At 38.1% G+C, this 19318-nt stretch overlaps 2 protein-coding genes across 2 annotated transcripts; one reads left to right on the forward strand and one right to left on the reverse strand.

Moving 5' to 3' along the window:
* Nucleotides 1–2041: 2041 nt before the first annotated feature.
* Nucleotides 2042–5203, reverse strand: LOC136820672 (steroid 17-alpha-hydroxylase/17,20 lyase-like). Its single transcript, XM_067076869.1, has 3 exons — nucleotides 4733–5203; nucleotides 3946–4153; nucleotides 2042–3452 (listed from the first exon to the last, which is right to left on the reverse strand). Exons 1-3 carry the CDS (start codon nucleotides 5090–5092, stop codon nucleotides 2485–2487), a joined length of 1536 nt encoding a protein of 511 aa, XP_066932970.1. The 5' UTR covers nucleotides 5093–5203; the 3' UTR covers nucleotides 2042–2484.
* A 2975-nt stretch (nucleotides 5204–8178) lies between these two features.
* LOC136820729 (steroid 17-alpha-hydroxylase/17,20 lyase-like) lies at nucleotides 8179–10627 on the forward strand. The gene is made up of 3 exons (XM_067076952.1): nucleotides 8179–8786; nucleotides 9048–9255; nucleotides 9508–10627. The coding sequence occupies exons 1-3, from the start codon at nucleotides 8427–8429 to the stop codon at nucleotides 10404–10406; spliced, it is 1467 nt and encodes a 488-aa protein (XP_066933053.1). The 5' UTR covers nucleotides 8179–8426; the 3' UTR covers nucleotides 10407–10627.
* Nucleotides 10628–19318: the final 8691 nt, after the last annotated feature.

Raw genomic sequence — 19318 nt, forward strand, 5'->3', positions numbered from 1 at the left:
AAGTCCAAAGTACAAGAGATTAGCATTTAGATGTGTAGAAAGACGTGTTTGATTTTGATTTGTGTTTGTGGAATGATTTATCGTGTTATATACTCTTTACGTGTTGTGACAAGGGAAAACGATACACTGAACAGTGAAAAACTTACATCAAGATACATACAATCTCGTACTCTGGAAAAATACTACGTTGGAAAACTACATCAAATACTGTAACTTAAAATGAGACCAATTCGAATTTACGAATTCTTGTATCATGTTTTGCTGTCTGGATTTTTCAGTTACGTTACATTTGCACATGATTTTCCATCTATTCGAAATCTAACTGAAACACCATTGAAGCAGCATAAATTCCTGACCATTCATTGTTTGTATTTCCAAGTCTTGTATTATGGATTTGCGACATTGGCTGACTTGAAATATTTCTTAATCGGAACAAGTAATAATTCATACGGCACACGAAAAATCCGTGATTACCTGTTTGCGAGTATTATCGTTCCCATCGCGTGTACCGTTTGTATCCAATTCTGGGGCGTTTACTGGTATGATCCAACGCTGGTCTGCAAACGAACGGCGATTAATTGCATCTTGGATTTTACGTTTCACAACCACGCTACCCATACATTACCGATATTTGCAACCTTTATTGAGCTATTGATTGTGTTTCACCAAGCACCAAGCAGCTCAAAGAAGGGAGCCCTGGGTTGGTGTCTATACATCACTTTCTATATATCCTTTGTTTATGCTGTCCATCACAGATTTGGTTTCTGGGTCTACCCATTCTTAGGTGATTTTTCGCCTATTGAAAGAGCTGCTTTTTTGATTTGTAATTTTGGGATTTTTGGCCTGGTATGTTGTTTGATTGGTATCTGGTTGATTCACAACTATTGGAAAAAGAAAGACAATGACAATAAAAAGAGAAACTAAGACTGTTTGGTTTTTAATTTGATTGAGATTTCCGTAAACTGCTGACTTTAGATTACGAGCTTTTACATTAAGACTGGTATCCCAACTAACACACAACTGTTTTGTTTGTTTTGTTTCAACGTTTATCTGATGTTCATAACGTCCATTTAACGTTAGATGAACGTTGAAACAACGTTGTGTGCTAGCTGGGATATTAAATTTAGCAAGACAATGATGAAATTCCTTGGAAGAGGAAGATTTTGCATTCTTTATCAATTATTCTAGAAATAAATCAGCGCAAATCCTTATCGAAACCTCGGAGCTAAAATGAATAATTCTATTGATAAGTACTGATTGGATTTTGATCCCGTTTTTGTTCATCAGGCATCATCAGGCATTGTATGTTGTAGTAAACACCGGAAGAAAATATCGTATTTCGTGTAATCCTTCCGCTTAGTTTTTGGCATTTTTATTTTTCCGAATCTTTTGTTACTCTAAGACGATTCTAAATTTCTTCCATTTAAAATTACATCTTAAATAAAAACCGTACATTTATAGAAGGACTCCTACCTTTTCCCTTCTATCTTAATTGTGAGAGCTTCAGGGACAGTTTCAGCCACGCACATCGCACAGGCGGACCTGGTCTGGATGCTTAATCCCAGAATCCCTAGTTACTATATCTCAGACTCCTGTCACTGGATCTCAGACCCCGTACGAGCAGGTCATTTATATACTCCTGATACTACTGAATTTAACACCCCTGTGTCACAGACCCACTGGGACCCCACTGGAAAATTTGGCAAAAATTTCGTCTCCGGTGGGAAAATACCCTGAAATTTCAACCCCACTGTGGAAAATTGACTTTGATTTCATCCCCATTCGAAATTCCATGCTCAAAAATTGCACTCCAAAATCATCCCATCTGTATTTTTCTACCTTGTAACAATAGAATTTCTATCCCCATTGCAATTTCAATTGGAATTTTTATCCCCACTGAGACAAAAAGTTCCACCAGGGCTGTGAGGCAGGCATTTTGGCTGAATGCTAGACCAGTGGGAAAGGTTAGACCATAACTATAGCTTGTCCATTTGGGTACAATACAACAGATCAGTCGAAGGCTTTGGAGAATGCAAAAAGCGTCTTGTTTGGGTTTGTTAGAAAGGTGATTAAGGATCTATTTTCAGTTTTACTAAAACAATCTATAAAATATTAAAAAAGATTGAAATAATATGTCAAATAAATAATATGGTACAAATAAATACTTGCCAATAAAAAACCTTACAGGCAGAAAATGTGCCGCTTCTTGCGAATGCGTCGGCCTTTAAACAAAATTCAAAGCCTTTCTTTTGTTCTTTTAAATAGCTTTCAACGTTAAAGTTACTTAAAGAGTTGCCTAATTTTTCCATGTCGATATATTGCATATTTATAAGCCTTCGACAATCACAACCTCGATCCCATGGCGTTCTGGAAAGCTCAAGCCTCAGAGTTCTAAGGTAAGGAAAACAACTGGACAGGAAGTTAGGTGGTTCGCAGCCAGGCTAAATGTAAATTGTGTATGTTGAACTTTAGATCATATAATGTTTATTTTCGTTCTTCGACCATTACAGTATAAGGTAATGGATACTTGACTGATGCAATGATCTCCTCTGATGTCTTTGGTAAAGGTTGGTTTGGGTTTGCTGAGATCTTGAAGGAGACAATCAGACGGGATAGAATGAGAAACAATTCTGGACGAGCTGTGGTTTCACCAACACAAGATCGTTTGCCAAGTCCAAAAGGTAAGTAGCTTGGATGTAAATGTTGGTTAAACTTGCCTTCTTCGTCAAGCCATCTGGATGGTTTGAATTCGTTCGGATTTTCCCAATATTTTTCATCTCGATGAGCTGTCCAGATATTGAACAGACACGGTGTTCCTTTCTTCAGGTTGTGTCCACCGACAGATGTAGCTTTAGTGGTTGTGTGTGGTAATGTGAAAGGTCCTGAAGTCAATCTCAACGATTCATTGACGATAGACATCATATATGGCATCGATGGACGATCTTGAAGCTCTGGATATCTGCCAGTACCAACGACTCTTTCAATCTCTTCAAGAGCTTTTTGATGAACATCAGGATTATGGAGAAGGTACAGGATAGTCCATAAAAGATTAACTACCGTGGTATCAATTCCTCCCACCATCATATCTCCAAACACAAGTTCGATGTTATCTCTGGTAATCTGTATTTCACCTTCCTTGTTAATTTCCTCTGCAGTCAAAATCAAATGATCCAAGAAACATTTAGGATCCTCTTTATCTAAAGTTGCCAAATGATGATCATATTTTTGTTTCAAGAAGTCATCAGTTATGTCCTTTAGCTTCTTGGTAGCTTGATTCTCAGGGATTGGTATAAATCGTAACAAAGGAAAAACGCTGGTCAAATTGCCATGAGAGAATGCATCATGAAAAACTTTCATATAGTTGAGAATCGTTTGGAGATCGCCTTCGTTAACATTCTCGTTGATCTCTTCGCCAAACATAATGCAGTAAAGTACTCCAACAATGATCAAAGCTGTAAGAAAACAAAAAATAAGATCCTATGTAAAACACGCACAAAAGAGTGCTACTACACGACGCACAAAAACACCTTTTAAGAATCGAAAATCGAAAATAAGCACGTTTTCGATAAAAAAACATTTGGAAAAAAATTACAATCAGTGTGAAAGGAGATAGGAGTTCCTAAATGCATCGTCGTTACTTTGCAGTTGCAAGCTGTCCAAGCTAGCACACAACATTGTTTCAACGTTCATCTGACGTTAAACGTTAAAACAACGTTGTGTGCCAGCTGGGGTAGTAGGTTATAGTCCCTTTCTCAGTGACTAATTGAGTGATTTTGAACCAGTGGGAATAAAACAGACCCGATATTTTTACAGAAATTTCAAAATTCATTGCCGTATTTTTACGTTATACATGAGATACACTCTAGTACAGAGTACGTCATAGCAAAGATTCGCTCCAACGTTGAAGTGTCGATCAGATAAGAGAATGAATTAGTTTAAACTTACCAAACTCATCCTCCAAGTTAACTGGCTCTCCATTGGTTTCCTTCTTTGCCAAACGTTTTTGGCATTTCTCTGTTTCTCTTGCTACCTTGCACTCTAATTTTTCAAAATGATTTGCAAAGGTTTTTAATCCTCTAAGCATTGTCTTTCGAAGTAAAATCCATTTTTTATTGTAGTCTCCTACAGCAACATCTTGGAAATCTCTGGTCAACTGAAAATGGCGAAAAAGGATCATTTTATACGAAACTAAAGTTTTGAACACATCTCTGCCCTATAAATCATTTAAAAAAAGCCAACTTAGTTTTCTGAAAATCTCGTACCCAGACAAATTCCACCCCTGATCTGTACTGGTGGAAGATGAAGAAAACGCCAAACACACAAAGAATTATAAGAAAGGGACAAACAAAGGAAACGGGGACGAGCTGTCTTTTCTAAAATTTACTTATTGCCGAGTATTGTCAGTTATTTTCCGCGGCCAGATACTTAGCGCGTTGGATCATTAGATCATTGAGGCGGTTGATGTTAATGGTAAATTGTGGTTAGTCCATGAAATTCAAAAGCAACTTTTACTAACATCTGAGTGATAAGCTCTAATGGCACCCTCTTCTCACAGACCCGGATAGCACAATATTTTGCAGTGAGGATTGGTTTATTTGATTATTTTCAGTGGGAACAAAAATTGGAGGACAATTTTCCACCGGGGACGATATTTTGGACAATTTTTTCCAGTGGGAAAGGATTCCAGTGGGTCTGTGAGAAAGGGGTGTCTAAAGAAAGAAGAAAAACTCACCATTTTGAAGAGATAGTTATCCTGAGGTCTTCCAGCAAAATCTTCTGACTTTTTCAATAAAGCTTCTTTCATGGGCTCAATTGTGTTAACAATCACAACACGACTCATACCAAAGCTGATGGAGAAAACATCCCCATAGATTTTACCAAACTTCTGTAAACTTTCCTGAGGACGCCGTCCGTCTATTTGGTGCACATTCCCGAGTACGGGAACTGGGAAGGGACCAGGAGGATAATTTTTCAACTGTATCAAATGTTCGACGTAAACGATTACAGTATAGATAATGAGCGTTATAAATGCGTATAATAGGATGTCGAAGAAATTTAGATTGAAAATGAAAGATGGTACAATAACTGCCATTACTTCCTGATTCCAATATGGCCTTTCAAGATATTTTGTAATTTTTGTGATTGAATATATTAAGATTTCTTACCACTCTTTTAGTGAATATCTTTTTGTGATTGTTGAACTGACTTTCCATGGTCCCGCTAAATTATTTATACCCTAGGGTCAAAGAACACTTTCGATTACTCTTTGTTTCTTATTCCGCAAAAGTATTCCTTTTTCATGGCCCACGTGATGCAGTGACGTAAAACACTGAAAATTAAGAAGACGAAAAGATTGAAAGAAATATAATCATACATAATTACTTCCAACGGAATTGTTGTATCTAATACTTAATTACATTCGATTTACCGAAGTTTATGTTCATAATAGAGAAAGTCTCTATGCCTGTTAACTTTCATTTTCGATCGATGACTACACATTTTTTTCTTTACAAGCAACGAATTTGCTAAGGCTCCAGCCCTAAAATTAGCCAATTTATTTTCACTATCTCGTAAAGTAAAAGGTTTTTTAGATAATCTAAGCATTGCAAACGATGGCCCCTGACCCAATGAGTATAAATATGGTATAATATCAGGGGTGGTCAAAGCAAATTTTTGAGAAAATGAGCTGGAACACTAAGCAACCAGAGCCCTGACCCAAAAGTTGGAGTTGCTAATAAAGAAAAGAGTAATTTATTATCAAAGCCCAGTCGTATAATATGCAGCCCCTGCGGAATTATTTTTCATGAAATAATATTTCACTTCTCTCAAAAAATTGGAAATACACCAATTGGCATGTTAAATGATGTACACTGAACACTCGTGTGAGTTCGTCAGAAACAGTAATGTAATGTGTTATGGTACTGGCTGCGCGAATTCCTTAAAATATTCACCAAGTCACTGAGACAGGGGTGTATAAAACCTATAGATAACCTTTACCAGCTTGCAACTGCAAGGTCCAGAGGGAATAAGGTACTGATCTTGATCTCAAAAATGGGCTCTGTCAAAATTTAACATTTTTTTTCAAAATCTACCCTGATGAGAAGTAGCAGAAAAGACTAAAGTCAACCATTTACAATTTTTACAATTTAGTGAATTTACTACCCTGTCAGATATTTTCAGAGCTTGAAAATGTGACCCTGACCAACGACTCGTCCCCCGTGCCTCATTTTTTTAAAAGTTAAGCCCGGGTGCAGGGTGTATTTTGGGAACATTGTAGCTCTTAATCCTGTCAGAAAGCTGCCGGGGGGGGCAGTGGGTTTACCAACTGACGGTATGTGCGGCGAAAAAATTGGCTTTTAGAATCGCACCCTTACAGTGCAGAAAAAAACGGTGAAATTCATACCCTTACAGTGCATTTTTTCAAATTTTAAACTCTTTTAGAGCAAAAAAAATCAACATTTTCGAGCAAAAATTTGCAATTTTTCCCAGATTTGCTGAAATTTCCACCCTTACAGTGCATTTATCAAAAGTCCACCCTTACAGTGCATTTCTGATATTTTGAAAAACATACCCTTAACCGCCGCACATACCCGTCGGTCAATTTGCCTGACTGCCCCCCCCCCCCCGGGGAAAGCTGTTAGGAAAAGTAATGGAATCTTTGTTTAGGGGAATGATTTCATCTAAAATTTAAATTAATACTGACAGTAGTGTCCAATTTTTTTCAAAAAGAGGAAGATTTTTCACAAGAAAATCAAATTGCGGAAAAAATGTTAATACTCGAAAGTTTTCGAAAACAACAATAAAAACTTTCAATCTTTCACACGGCATTGAGCAAAGTCCTAATATGCATCTTATGGATGTTAGAAAGACGTTGTTTTGATATGTTGTGCTGCGAGTGTCGAGTGCAAATTTACATTTAGTCACGTATCGATTTGACTGTTCTCGATTAGGAAGGAAGATTTTTCTCGACATAATCTTTTCCGTAGTCTGAATCGCAGACCTCTATAAATATACTTCCTAAATATGATCTACCGAGTATTAAGCACCCTCTATAAGAAACTTTTTTCGCTAGAGGAAGAGCAGAAGCATTTTCTTCCTGAACATAAAAATCAAGTTACTTAAGAGGAAGATTTGAAACGTTACACCACTCAAATCACTTGCTTCCATTCCATTGAATAAAGTCAATAATACCCCTGCCTCGTCTCCAACAATAAACGAATCTACCTGTCTGATGACTGATATAATTAAATGTACCACGTTTTAAAAACCTTTAGTTCATGAATCAAAAAATTAAAAGAAATGTAGCTGTATTTTACATGCCATTTCCTCGTCATTAGGTCGATATCAAGAGGCTAAAGTGTTACTTTTACCCAGCCCGGGTAATCGTTTCTAGCCGCCCGGCAATTTCACTGGCCCAAAATACCAAGAAATTTAATCATTCACCTGTCTAAATATTCCATTCGTTGGTCGTCGACAAAATGACATATTTATGGTGATCAACAAATCGAGCTAGAATCCTGGACGTAAAGGTTTGAGAATCACTGGAAATGTTTGCAAAAAAAAAAAAACAACAGATGAAATCTCCCCTAAGTAGCAGTGTTGAGATCGGACAGCCGTAACAACTTCCCCACTGTCCTTTCAATATTGCCACTGGGGAAGAGGGTGAAGGCGAAGGTTGAATTCTACTTTTAAGTCAAGGATTGTAGAGTGGAAAATACAGCACAGCAAATAAGACATTCAAAAGCTTATAGTAAAACAAAGCAAAAGTGGTAAATCTCATAAATCTCATTACGTCATCTATCTGATAATTTGATATGCAGCGGGTGTAAAAGTACGTGATCTCTGAAGCTATAACCGAAAGTAGAATAATTAACATTACAGCATAAATCATTCTTTTGTTATTCGTATCTCTTATAATTATACTGCGTGCGATTGTCGTCATCAAAAGTGCCTGTGCGAGTAATCTCTTTATAAAATAATCTCTCGTTCTTTTGTAACAATGGAAATTACAATTTGCAAGCACTGCAAAAATTAGCTTTGGGAAGGAGTTATTCTCCATCAAAACATTTGCGAGGGGAACAATTACTACGTATTTATTTGAATCTTTTCTCTGTATGTTTAAAAACAGTATTTCTATTACGTCACTGCGTGTAGGCTTGGAAAAAGGAATACTTTTGCGGAATATTAAATCAGGAGTAATCGAAAGTGCCTTAGGATTCGAGGGGTATAAATACTTCAACAGGACCATGGAAAATCAGTTCATAAATCACAAACACATCTTGACTAAAGAAGCAGTGGTAAAACAAAGAAGATCTGGAAGAAAGCCCAACAAAAGAACAAAGATATTCCAACAAAGAAGACACATAGAAGTACAACTATTCTAAAGGCGATAATTTTGGTTCTGACCGAGGACATCATACAGCAAAATGGCACTCATCGTTCCAGCTTTAGTCTTCAATATCAATTTCTTCGATATTGTATTATACGCATTTATAACGCTCATTATCTATACTGTAATCGTTTATGTCGAGCATTTGGTACAGTTGAAAAATTATCCTCCTGGTCCCTTCCCGGTTCCCGTACTCGGGAATGTACACCAAATGGATATGCATCATCCACAGGAAAGTTTACAGAAGTTTGGTAAAATTTATGGTGATGTTTTCTCCATCAGCTTTGGCATGAGTCGTGTTGTGGTTGTTAACACGATTGAGCCGATGAAAGAAGCTTTATTGAAAAAGTCAGAAGATTTCGCTGGAAGACCTCAAGATAATTATCTCTTCAAAATGGTGAGTTTACTTTTTCAAAAGATCGACACTTCTTATATTAAAGATTACAAGTTATGGTTATGGAAATTCTCAGAGAGGAACATTTTTGAAATGCTCAGATAAGCGTCAAAAAATAAGATGATATGCAGATACAAAGTTTTAGCATGAGAACTCTAATATCACCATACAGTTGACGGTTAAAAAAAGCGTTTCGGCAAATGAAAAGTGTAATACATTAAGTTTCTGTCAATATTTTACTAATAAGTCGTTTTTTCTTTTTAGTTAACCAGAGACTTCAAAGACGTCGCATTGGCAGACTATGGTAAAAAATGGTTTTTACTTCGAAAGACAATGCTTAGAGGATTGAAAACTTTTGCAAATCATTTCGAAAAATTAGATTACAAAGTAGCAAGAGAAACAGAGAAATGTCAAAAACGTTTGGCAGTGAAAGAAGCAAATGAAGAACCAGTCAACATGGAAAATGAATTTCGTAAGTACATTATCGGACAAAAAATTTTGGTTTAACAGTTTTCCATCTATCAAGTTTTCCTTAATCTTGAAAATCTTTAAAAATTAACAAAAAATTAGAGGATGATTTGATTTCATTCTTTTGTACCTCATTTGAAAAAACTTCTTAAATGAACACGTAAATTTCTGGTTCTTTTGGTTCAGTTATTTTCATTTTTGAAAGTTAGCATTTGTGTTTCTCTATTTATAATTGAATTTTCTTTATCCTATACAGGTTTGATTATCATTGGAGTATTATACAGTATTATGTTTGGTGAAGAAGTCAACGAGAATGTTAACGAAGGCGATCTCCAAACGATTCTCAGTTATATCAACTGCTTCCATGCTGCTTTCTCAAATGGCAACTTCACCAGCGTCTTTCCTTGGCTAAGATTTGTGCCAATCCCTGAAAATCAAGCTACCAAGAAATTGAAATACATCATTGACGACTTCTTGAAACAAAAATATGATCATCATTTGGCAACTTTGGATAAAGAAGATCCCAAATGTTTCTTGGATCATTTGATTCTGACTGCTGAAGAAATTAACAATGAAGGTGGTGAAACAAAGATTACCAGAGACAATATTGAGATTGTATTGGGTGATATGATGGTTGGTGGAATCGATACCACGGTAGTTAATCTTTTATGGGCTATCCTGTACCTTCTTAACAACCCAGATGTTCACCAAAAAGCTCTTGAAGAGATTGAAAAGGTAGTTGGTACTGGCAGATATCCAGAACTTCAAGATCGTCCTTCAATGCCATATATGATGTCTATCGTCAATGAATCGTTGAGATTGACTTCAGGACCTTTCACATTACCACACACAACCACTAAGTCCACATCTGTCGGTGGACACAACCTGAAGAAAGGAACACCGTGTCTGTTCAATATCTGGACAGCTCATCGAGATGAGAAGTATTGGGAAAATCCGAACGAATTCAAACCATCTACAATCATCTGTGAAAATAGTGAGACTTTCCAGTTATTTCAGGGTCCCCCGCTCCCCCAAATCAATGTTGTGGATGTCGGAGGAAATTTGACCGTCAACGCTTCTCGAATTCAAACAACATTGACTTGGGGGAGTGGGGGGAGGTGTCAGTCTCACAATATTATGCAGATGATTGTCTGAGTGTTTTGCAAAAAAGACTTAGTTTCCACACCGCTTGACTTCTAAGTTTCACATGGTGTCTGGGGGAGAATTTTTTTTTGTTTGCCGTCAACACTTAAGAATGAGGTCGCTTAAAGCAATTAGCGTGCCTTGTTGTTGTTGTTGTTGTTGTTTTGATTGGAAATATGGGTGTGGAAGGGTGTGGCCTTGCATGAGTGGGTCGCATTCCTGATAAAGGAGTATCCTATCCGCCGCACTGTCGTTATATCCTATCTGACAAAAAGTAATGTTTGATTATGAATTTTTTTTTTAATTTTTTTTTGCACGTGGCCTCGCCCTACAGTGGGGGCGTTTTGAGAATACCATTGTCACCCGGCCAGGTGTTTCGTAAAAGGCGAAAGTATGGACCAAACTGTAACGTAGTAAAAACAAAAACGCAGGCGATTAACCGACATCATTAATTAACACGAAGTGACCCGGCCGCCTTTATTTTACCTCAATATCTTGTTCAATTGTTTATTACATATATACATATTTCTCATTACAGAAAAAATAAATGAAATAAAAGAAAAACTACTTACTTACTTAATCAATTGATCACTGAACGACAAATGGATGGCATGCGCAGAAAACAGAGCAAAGTCTCCATCGCTGATTCCCTGTACATGAGATTCCTGTATGTGGAGTTGAAGATGCCGGTCAGCCGTATCATGAAGAAGTTTCCAAAATACAGCCGTGCAACCGTTTTCAGACATGTGAAGAGGCCGCTCAACCGACCACACGATAAACGAAAACTAAATCCCGGACGTCCAAGGAGACTCACCCCGCGTGACGAGAGAAACCTTATTCGCCACATCAAACGTATGAGAAGCACGATCGGCCCATTTACTTTGCGCAGACTTGCTGTGGAGGCCGGAATTGACCAGACAGTTTCCATGGCCACTGTTGGTAGAGTTATGCGAAGACATGGCTACAGATATCTTCACTCCCGTCGTAAAGGGATTATGAAAAACACAGACTTGCATAAACGTTTGGCATTTGCCCGGAATGCCCGGAAACTGCCAAAGAACTTTTGGATGAAGCATATTAATTTCTATTTGGATGGTACCGGGTTCACACACAAGACCAACCCACATGATGAGGCCCGCTCCACCAAAACTATGGCCTGGCGTCGAAGAGCCGAAGGATTGAGTGGCCAGTGCACGACGAAAGGTAAACGCGCAGGTACAGGGGGCCGCATGTCCAATTTCATGGTGGCAATTTGTCCGAACCGTGGTGTGGTATTTTGTATTTTGTCGCCAGTACCACAACAGATGGAACGGTGACAGCTTCGCTAAAATGGTGCGTGAGGAATTCCCTGCAATCTATCAATCTACTCGACACATCCGGGGTAAGGCTTTCTTACAGGACGGTTGTCCTGTTCAAAATTCTGCCAAGGCTAAGAAGGCAATCAAGGACATTGGAGCCGAAGTGTTCTCCATTCCACCGCGCAGTCCAGACCTTAATCCCATTGAGAACTTTTTTAACTTGGTCAGTCGAAAACTTTCGCAGGATGCATTGGATAACAGAATTACTAAGGAAAGTTTCAACGAATTCAGTGCCCGGGTGAAGGCAACCATTGAGAACTTTGACGCTGGAATGATTGACCGAATTATTGGTAGTATGCCGAAACGGTTGGACAAAATTATAAAAAGGCGTGGTGGCAGGCTGAGATATTGATTTTGGCTACATATGCTCTTGTGTTGCTCTTTCTTGATATTTTTCAAATAATACTCACAGTTAACCACAGTTAACCACAGTTAACCACAGTTAACCTCCTCCTTTTTCATAAAGAACATTAATATTATCTAAAGTTTCTTTTAAAGAGCAGCCCTCGGTTAACTGTGGTTAATTGTGGATTAATGTAGACTTTGGACCGCAAAGTAGCCGGAGAAGCTGGAAAACATTCTTTAGACTGTATTATTAGAATCAGGGATATTATGAAAAAATACTGTCAGCTTTTTTAATTAAGATTTTCAAAGTGTCGTGGAATTTAAATCGGGCATATTATGAAATAGTCTTTGCAAAGAATTATAAGCGTACACATGAGATTAGGTCGGTGAAGGGTTTTATCAAGTATCTTACAATGACGACGGAATAAATACTAATAAATACTATACAAAATTACACGGTGGCATCACCGTAAAACACTAAGTTTGCGTAGCATCTTGGGCACGCTTCCAGCTCAACGATGTTACGGATGGTGAATGGCAAATTGTAAACAACCCATCGGACTTTCATCATCCCATTCTCTCTGCTCACAGCATCATCTCCCTCGTTGTTGTCGTCCTCCTCAACGTCGTCATTGTAGGATCCACCGCCCTTTCCAAGCCTGACAGTAGATCGGCTGGTTGCAAATATTGGGACATCCCGCGTAAACAAAATGTCTTTGGCCCTTTGGTTTTTGGGAACGGGAAAGCGGACAGGGTGGCCCTCGAGCAGTACAAGCAAATCATTCCACCTTATCATATTTTTAGACCAGCGGAAATCATTAAAGAACATGGCCTCGCAATCTTCTGCATCTTGCCATGTGTACTTGTCGTCGGCCGGGTTTAAGAAAGTCTTAAATATTTTTCGGACTGGGTCCATTAGAAAGGTTTTGCCGGAGTCTTTGGGCCCAGTCAACATCATGTTTCTTCTCTTGCCCCTTCCCTTTTCAAAGAGCAACCTCATAGACTTGGCGTACGTGCCGACCGTAATCCTGTTGTGTTCTAAGATCTCAATGGCGCACGTGAACCAACGGCCGCCACACCCCTCAATGCAATGGCCACGCAAGACTTCCCTGAGGACTTCCATTCTTTTGCGAGGGGGAGGGCGTTCAGCAGGACTGAGCGACTCATCAAGCTTTCTGTTGCCTTCAAAAAGGGAGGAAATCTCTTTGGGCCTGGATTCGCGGTCGATTAGAAATTTTGCCAGGTCATTCTCCCCAGCCTCCATGCGTGCGCGACCTGCCGCCCACAAGTGAGCAACGTCGATAATTCCATTCTCAGCAATGAAACGGGAAACCTCAAACTTACCGACACGTTGCACCTTGGGTGGGAGTGGCTCACGCTGAGCTGCGGTTTGTGACCTGGTTCTTGGCCGACTAGAAGCTGTGGACTGCTCGTTGACATCCTGCTCGTTGACATCCTGCTCCCTGGCTTCTCTCCTGGCTCTGGCATTGGCCCGTCTCTGCGCAACTGCCTTTTTCGTTCGGGGTGACTTCATGCTTTCAACTGGGGGGTGGTTGGGGCTGTAGACAGCACCGTCGTCCTCTTTGACGCAATAACGCTGTGCATAAACATACAGGTCATAGTCGTCTCGAAAATTGACCTTCACATCATTTTCCTCGACCAGGCGGGCTTGGACACTATCAAAGCGGATACCGTCTGTCAACTTCAGGGCGAGATGGTAATGATACCCAGAAGTGTTTCGGTGTTCCTCCTTGCCACAGACCCAATAATCAACCCGTCCTACACCTTCCGTCTCGTTGAACAGACCCACAACCAGTCGTGCAAAGTCTTCTCGGTCGGGGAATCTGGTTAGGTCGGCCTGGCTGTAGGTTATCAGGTACGTTGTGCGCAGCTGTCGGGGTTGCAATGAGCTTAGCGGTGCTTTGGTGCCGGTGTGCTTTCCCTTTCCATTCATTCTGAAAGGCAGTAAACAATACACAAGTCAAGACTTTAAAGTTAGCCAAAGTTCAACGGAATCATTCTTGTGTTTTAGAAATTTTACTTAAGCTTCTTATTGTTTATATGTTTATATCTTGATATTGATAGAAAGTACTTTTTATTTATGTACATACCTGTAAATAGTAGATGTAACTGCTTTATGAATGCAAATAGGCATGTCTGATTTGTTGTTCTTCTTTTATACTTGGACCATGTTCCATGGTCAAATTACCTTCTTTATGGGAGAGAAATTCATGCAAGGCCTGACTACCCCTGCACGTGGCGAATTCGGCGCGAATTTTCGTATTTTCCCGCGCTTATGACGTCATTTTATTCTTTGCTATAACTCAAAACAACCCAAAAGACATGGCGAACTAATTGGTATACTCTGAAACCACTCAAACGCTCGCACATGGTCGACGGACGGATATGTTTTGGTGGGCTTAGCAACTGGGAGCTTCCATCTTTTTCAAAACTGTGATGTAAGATACAAGGGAACCCCTTTCAATTTTTTTTTTCCAAATTCAGACAATCATCTGTGAAAATAGTGAGACTATCCAGTTATTTCAGGGTCCCCCGCTCCCCCAAATCAATGTTGTGGATGTCGGAGGAAATTTGACCGTCAACGCTTCTCGAATTCAAACAACATTGACTTGGGGGAGTGGGGGGAGGTGTCAGTCTCACAATATTATGCAGATGATTGTAGATGGCTTGACGACGAAGGCAAGTTTAACCAACATTTACATCCAAGCTACTTACCTTTTGGACTTGGTAAACGATCTTGTATTGGTGAAACCACAGCTCGTCCAGAATTGTTTCTCGTTTTATCTCGCTTGATTGTCTCCTTCAAGATCTCAGCCAACCCTAACCAACCTTTACCAAAGACATCAGAGGAAATTATAGGACTTGCTAAATATCCATTACCCTACACTGTAATAGTCGAAGAACGAAGATAAAAACTTGCAAGATTTCAGGACTTTATTTAATTTTGAATTATTTATTTGAACCATACCATTTTAATATGATACTATTTAAGTTTGTTTTGTATTTATGAATATTTAAAGAATAAAGCAGGTTCTTTATAAAAACCATCATCTCCCATGTATTTTCTCATTAAATACTCTTGTCTCCCGAATAGACAGGGGGTCCGAATAAGCAGGGGGCTAGGAAAACTTTCTAAATTCTAATAAGCGGGAGGGGGCTGGAATAAGAGGGGGGGGGGGGGGGTATTTGAAGACAATTTTTTTTCAACTGATATCAATTTCAATTTCAAAAAAGAAACCATAGAAAATGAACATGTAAAATAAGAACCAATACTAACAAAAAGGACAATTTTAACAAGTTTAAGGTCCATCTACACTGTCATAAAATATTGAACAAGAGCCACAAAGATGTGGTTAAATATTTCCTCCAATTCATGATATGCACCATTGCAATGTCTTCCGTTCCACTCAATACACCTTTCCCGAATTGTTATTTAGGCTTTTTGACTTTTTTGTTTTAATGTTTGAATGTTTCTATTTAGTTTCATAAAATTGTATGTTGCAAAACTAAACAAATAAAAAAAGAATTATGAAAAAAGCACTTCCGGTTCTTGAGTTATTTTGATTTGAAATTTCTTTATAAATAATAGAATTACATGGAAACGAGGCCGGGCTGTATGTTTTAGTTTTTATAAGGGATTTCAACTTGAACAAAAACAGTCATAAAAATTGATAGAAAAAAGCTTTTGAGCTCAAATTTTCAGCATGCACTTGTCTTTATAGGAGGAATACAAATATATAGTTTTCAATATGGTTTGAAGACCTTCGAAAAAAAAAAAACAATTCGGGAAAGGTGTATAGCTGATTGGTTGAAAGTGACGTATTGACTGCTTTTACGTCACTTCCAACCAATGAGCTATTGGGTCCATGATGTAATGTCAGAAGACATTGCAGTGGTACATATCATGAATAGCTCAGAGTATTCTTTGCCATGGCATGACGTCACAATTGGGGAAAACGGAACACTTACTAAAGATAATTATGTGTAATCATTAAACAAAATCTTTTAGTGAGTGAATCCATAGTGTTTGTTTTCCCCTCGCAATAATTAAATCTTATTGGTTGAAAAGCATATCACATGACTTTCCGTGGCAAAGAATAGATTGTAGTCGCAGTCGAACCCCACAGATTATCCTAAAGCCCCAACTTAGTAACTTAGATACACCCCTGTCTCAGTGCCCCGGTGGCATGATTTCAGTACATGATTTTTTTCAGTACATGGTTTCAGTACATGATTTTTTCCTACGTCACTGCAGTAATCAAATTTTTATTGCACTCATTTGTAATCATCCTAAATGGCTTGGGAATTCAAGAACTGTTTTTTATTGTCGCTGTCTTTATTCAATTTATATCTCAATTCACAAATGAGTGCAATAAAAATTTGATTACTGCAGTGACGTAGGAAAAAATCATGTACTGAAACCATGTACTGAAAAAAATCATGTACTGAAATCAGGCCACCGGGGCACTGAGACAGGGGTGTTTAGATTTATTAAAGCCTTTATATTAAGCAATATCCGATGCAAAACAAAATATAACCATATTCCTGCTAAAAATTGTCGTTATTTCATAGACATGTTCACAGATGATATAAGTCTAAAAACTTGTTAAAAAATTGCATGCAAATGATAATAATTTTAACACAAAAATAAATGTATTTTATTCAACTAATATTGGTTTTTACCTTCATTAAGGAAATAAAATCTTAGATTTACAAGTTGATATTATTCTAAGACTCATCTGAGTAAGAAAGTGCCAAAATATCTGAGACCTGTCTACTAAGGGACTTAAATGGCTATGCAATGAATTGGGAGATCGAAATATCGACAGATGTTCTTAAAACTTCCTTGTCATCAATATTTTAAAAACCATATTATACCATTCACAATAAAAAGTTACTTAAAAATCTCCTTCTTTACCAGATTAGATTTCCAGTGCATTCAGTGTTACCTGTTATATTCATGTGATAATATACAAATTGTCAACCTTGGAATTGTCCCATTTAGTTACAGTATTGCTAAATATTTACAACATTTCCAGCAAACTTTTTGCTGTGAAAATTTGTGTTGATAAAACTCCCATGACATTGTATCATTGATCATTAACAATCTTGGAACAATATTCCTTGGTTCATTCTTTTTGAATTTTATCTTATATTCTCATTATGTGCAACATCATCATTACATCATTGCCAGCAAGTTACATTGTATTGTCAGCTTTAGAGGTCGTCAAACTTTGTTGAATTTGTAATCCAGGCACCTGAATGTGAAAGGAAAGAAAAATTCAAAATTTCATAATGGGAAATAATCTCTTTACAGTAATTAATGCCAAATGTGAGAGAGCAGGTAAACTCGATAACCCAAATTTATCTGGTCGCCGGTCGTGGTCGCTGGTCGTGGTCGCCATTTCTGGTCGATGTTTAGAAACTCCCAGCACGAATAAAGAAAACATTAACATCGAAAATGGAGGAAACGGAAAAAGGCCGTTTTAACAAATATTCCTCTATAGTAGGGAAATATTTAATTATTTGAATTTAATTAGCAGGGGGTCTTAATAAGAGCGGGGGATGAATTTTTTTCTCTTAACAATTAGCGTTTATTCGGGAGCCCGGGGGGGGGTACGTGGTTCTGGCAAAAATAGGTGCTGGGTATGTGCGGACGGTAAGGGTCGGGTTTTTCACCTTTCAAAGTCTCTCTAAGGGTTACAAAAATCAGGAAATTTCAAAGTAGTCTCTCTAAGGGTGGGAAAAATCACGATTTTTAGAAAAAAAATTTGATTTTGAGAGAAAAAATTACAAAAAGGGTAGGAAATTTTTGAAAATCAGAAAAAAGTTTTCGAAAAAGTCTCTCTAAGGGTCACTTTTTCACTAAAATTTGGTCTCTCTAAGGGTCGGTTTTCGGAGGTCCCGTCCGCACATACCCCTCATTCACCAACCCTCATTCACCAACCCTAGTACCCCCCCCCCTAGTCTAGCAAGCTAGAGGACTAATTTATACATAGTAGAAATAAAGCAAAAAGTAATGAGTGGAACAATTTTAGTCGTCTAGAAACCTTTGTGCACTAACTCCAAAAAAAAGAAAAGTGTCAATATTGCAATTATAATTTTTTTCCTGCTCAAAATAATTCTTGAGAAAAAAAATATGTCTGGATTTGTGTTTTGAAAGTTTTTCATTTGAGTTGATTTCGTTTTGAGAGTTTGTTGTTGCTTGATAAATTGTTTTCTCGCTACGCAAGTTTCTGCGTAGCTAGCCCCTGTATCTATAAGGCTGGAACACCGGATTCTTCCAGTCGTTTATACAAACTAAATCCCGTATTATTATTATTAGTATTGGTATTATTAGTATTACATGCATTATAAACGACTCCAGTCTACCCCCCCCCCCCGGGTGCAGGTGCGGGAGACAAGAGTAAAGAATTATTAAGCAGTTATTGGACAAAGTCGAATCCAATATGCAAAAATATTGGGTGTGCGAGAAAAGATATTGGACGAGGCTTCGCCGTAGCCCAATATTTTTCATATTGGATGTAAATGGTTTATTATCCGTTTATCGCTAAAATATTTCTCGTTTTCAAGCATAATTCCAATTTAAAGACCGTAAATGTGGTTTCTTGGTAGCTTTTTATTCAAAAATCTCATTTTTATTTTGAGACGTAACGTCAAAAAGAAGATGCTCAATTGTCATTGAACTCGTTGTGTGACGTCAATTTTTGAAATATGTAGCCTCCATGGAAGCTTTATATTCGAAAATATTGGACAGTAAAGAAGCCAATCAAATATCGCTATTTACGCGCGTCGGATCACGCATAAAGAATGGTTTTCATTTAAAGACTCGGTCAGAAATTCTTATACGGCCCCAACAGGCCCCCAGCGTAGATGATAGTACCCCTTATCACACCAACACACAATAATCTTTGTTATCTTTACGATCACGATACCAGTGAAACAATAAAGAAGCTATCCTATTTAAGGGCTCTGACCATAGGCTGCGTTTAGACCAGCCTGGCATTTGTAATTGCTTGCAGTATTCTTTTCAATTCTATTGTTCCGCGCAATTGTTCGGTTTGTCAAACGCCTAATGATGACAGCGTGTTGGCATTTCGTTGGCATTTGAAATGCCATTTTGAGCAAAGGAATCCCCTTTTCTGGCATTTCAAATTAAACAAAGGAACCAAAGCAAAGAGAAAAAATGATATTTTTGAT

The sequence above is a fragment of the Clytia hemisphaerica genome, unplaced genomic scaffold (assembly GCF_902728285.1).
Source record: "Clytia hemisphaerica strain Z4C2 unplaced genomic scaffold, Clytia hemisphaerica genome assembly, whole genome shotgun sequence".
NCBI classification, from domain to species: Eukaryota; Metazoa; Cnidaria; class Hydrozoa; order Leptothecata; family Clytiidae; genus Clytia; species Clytia hemisphaerica.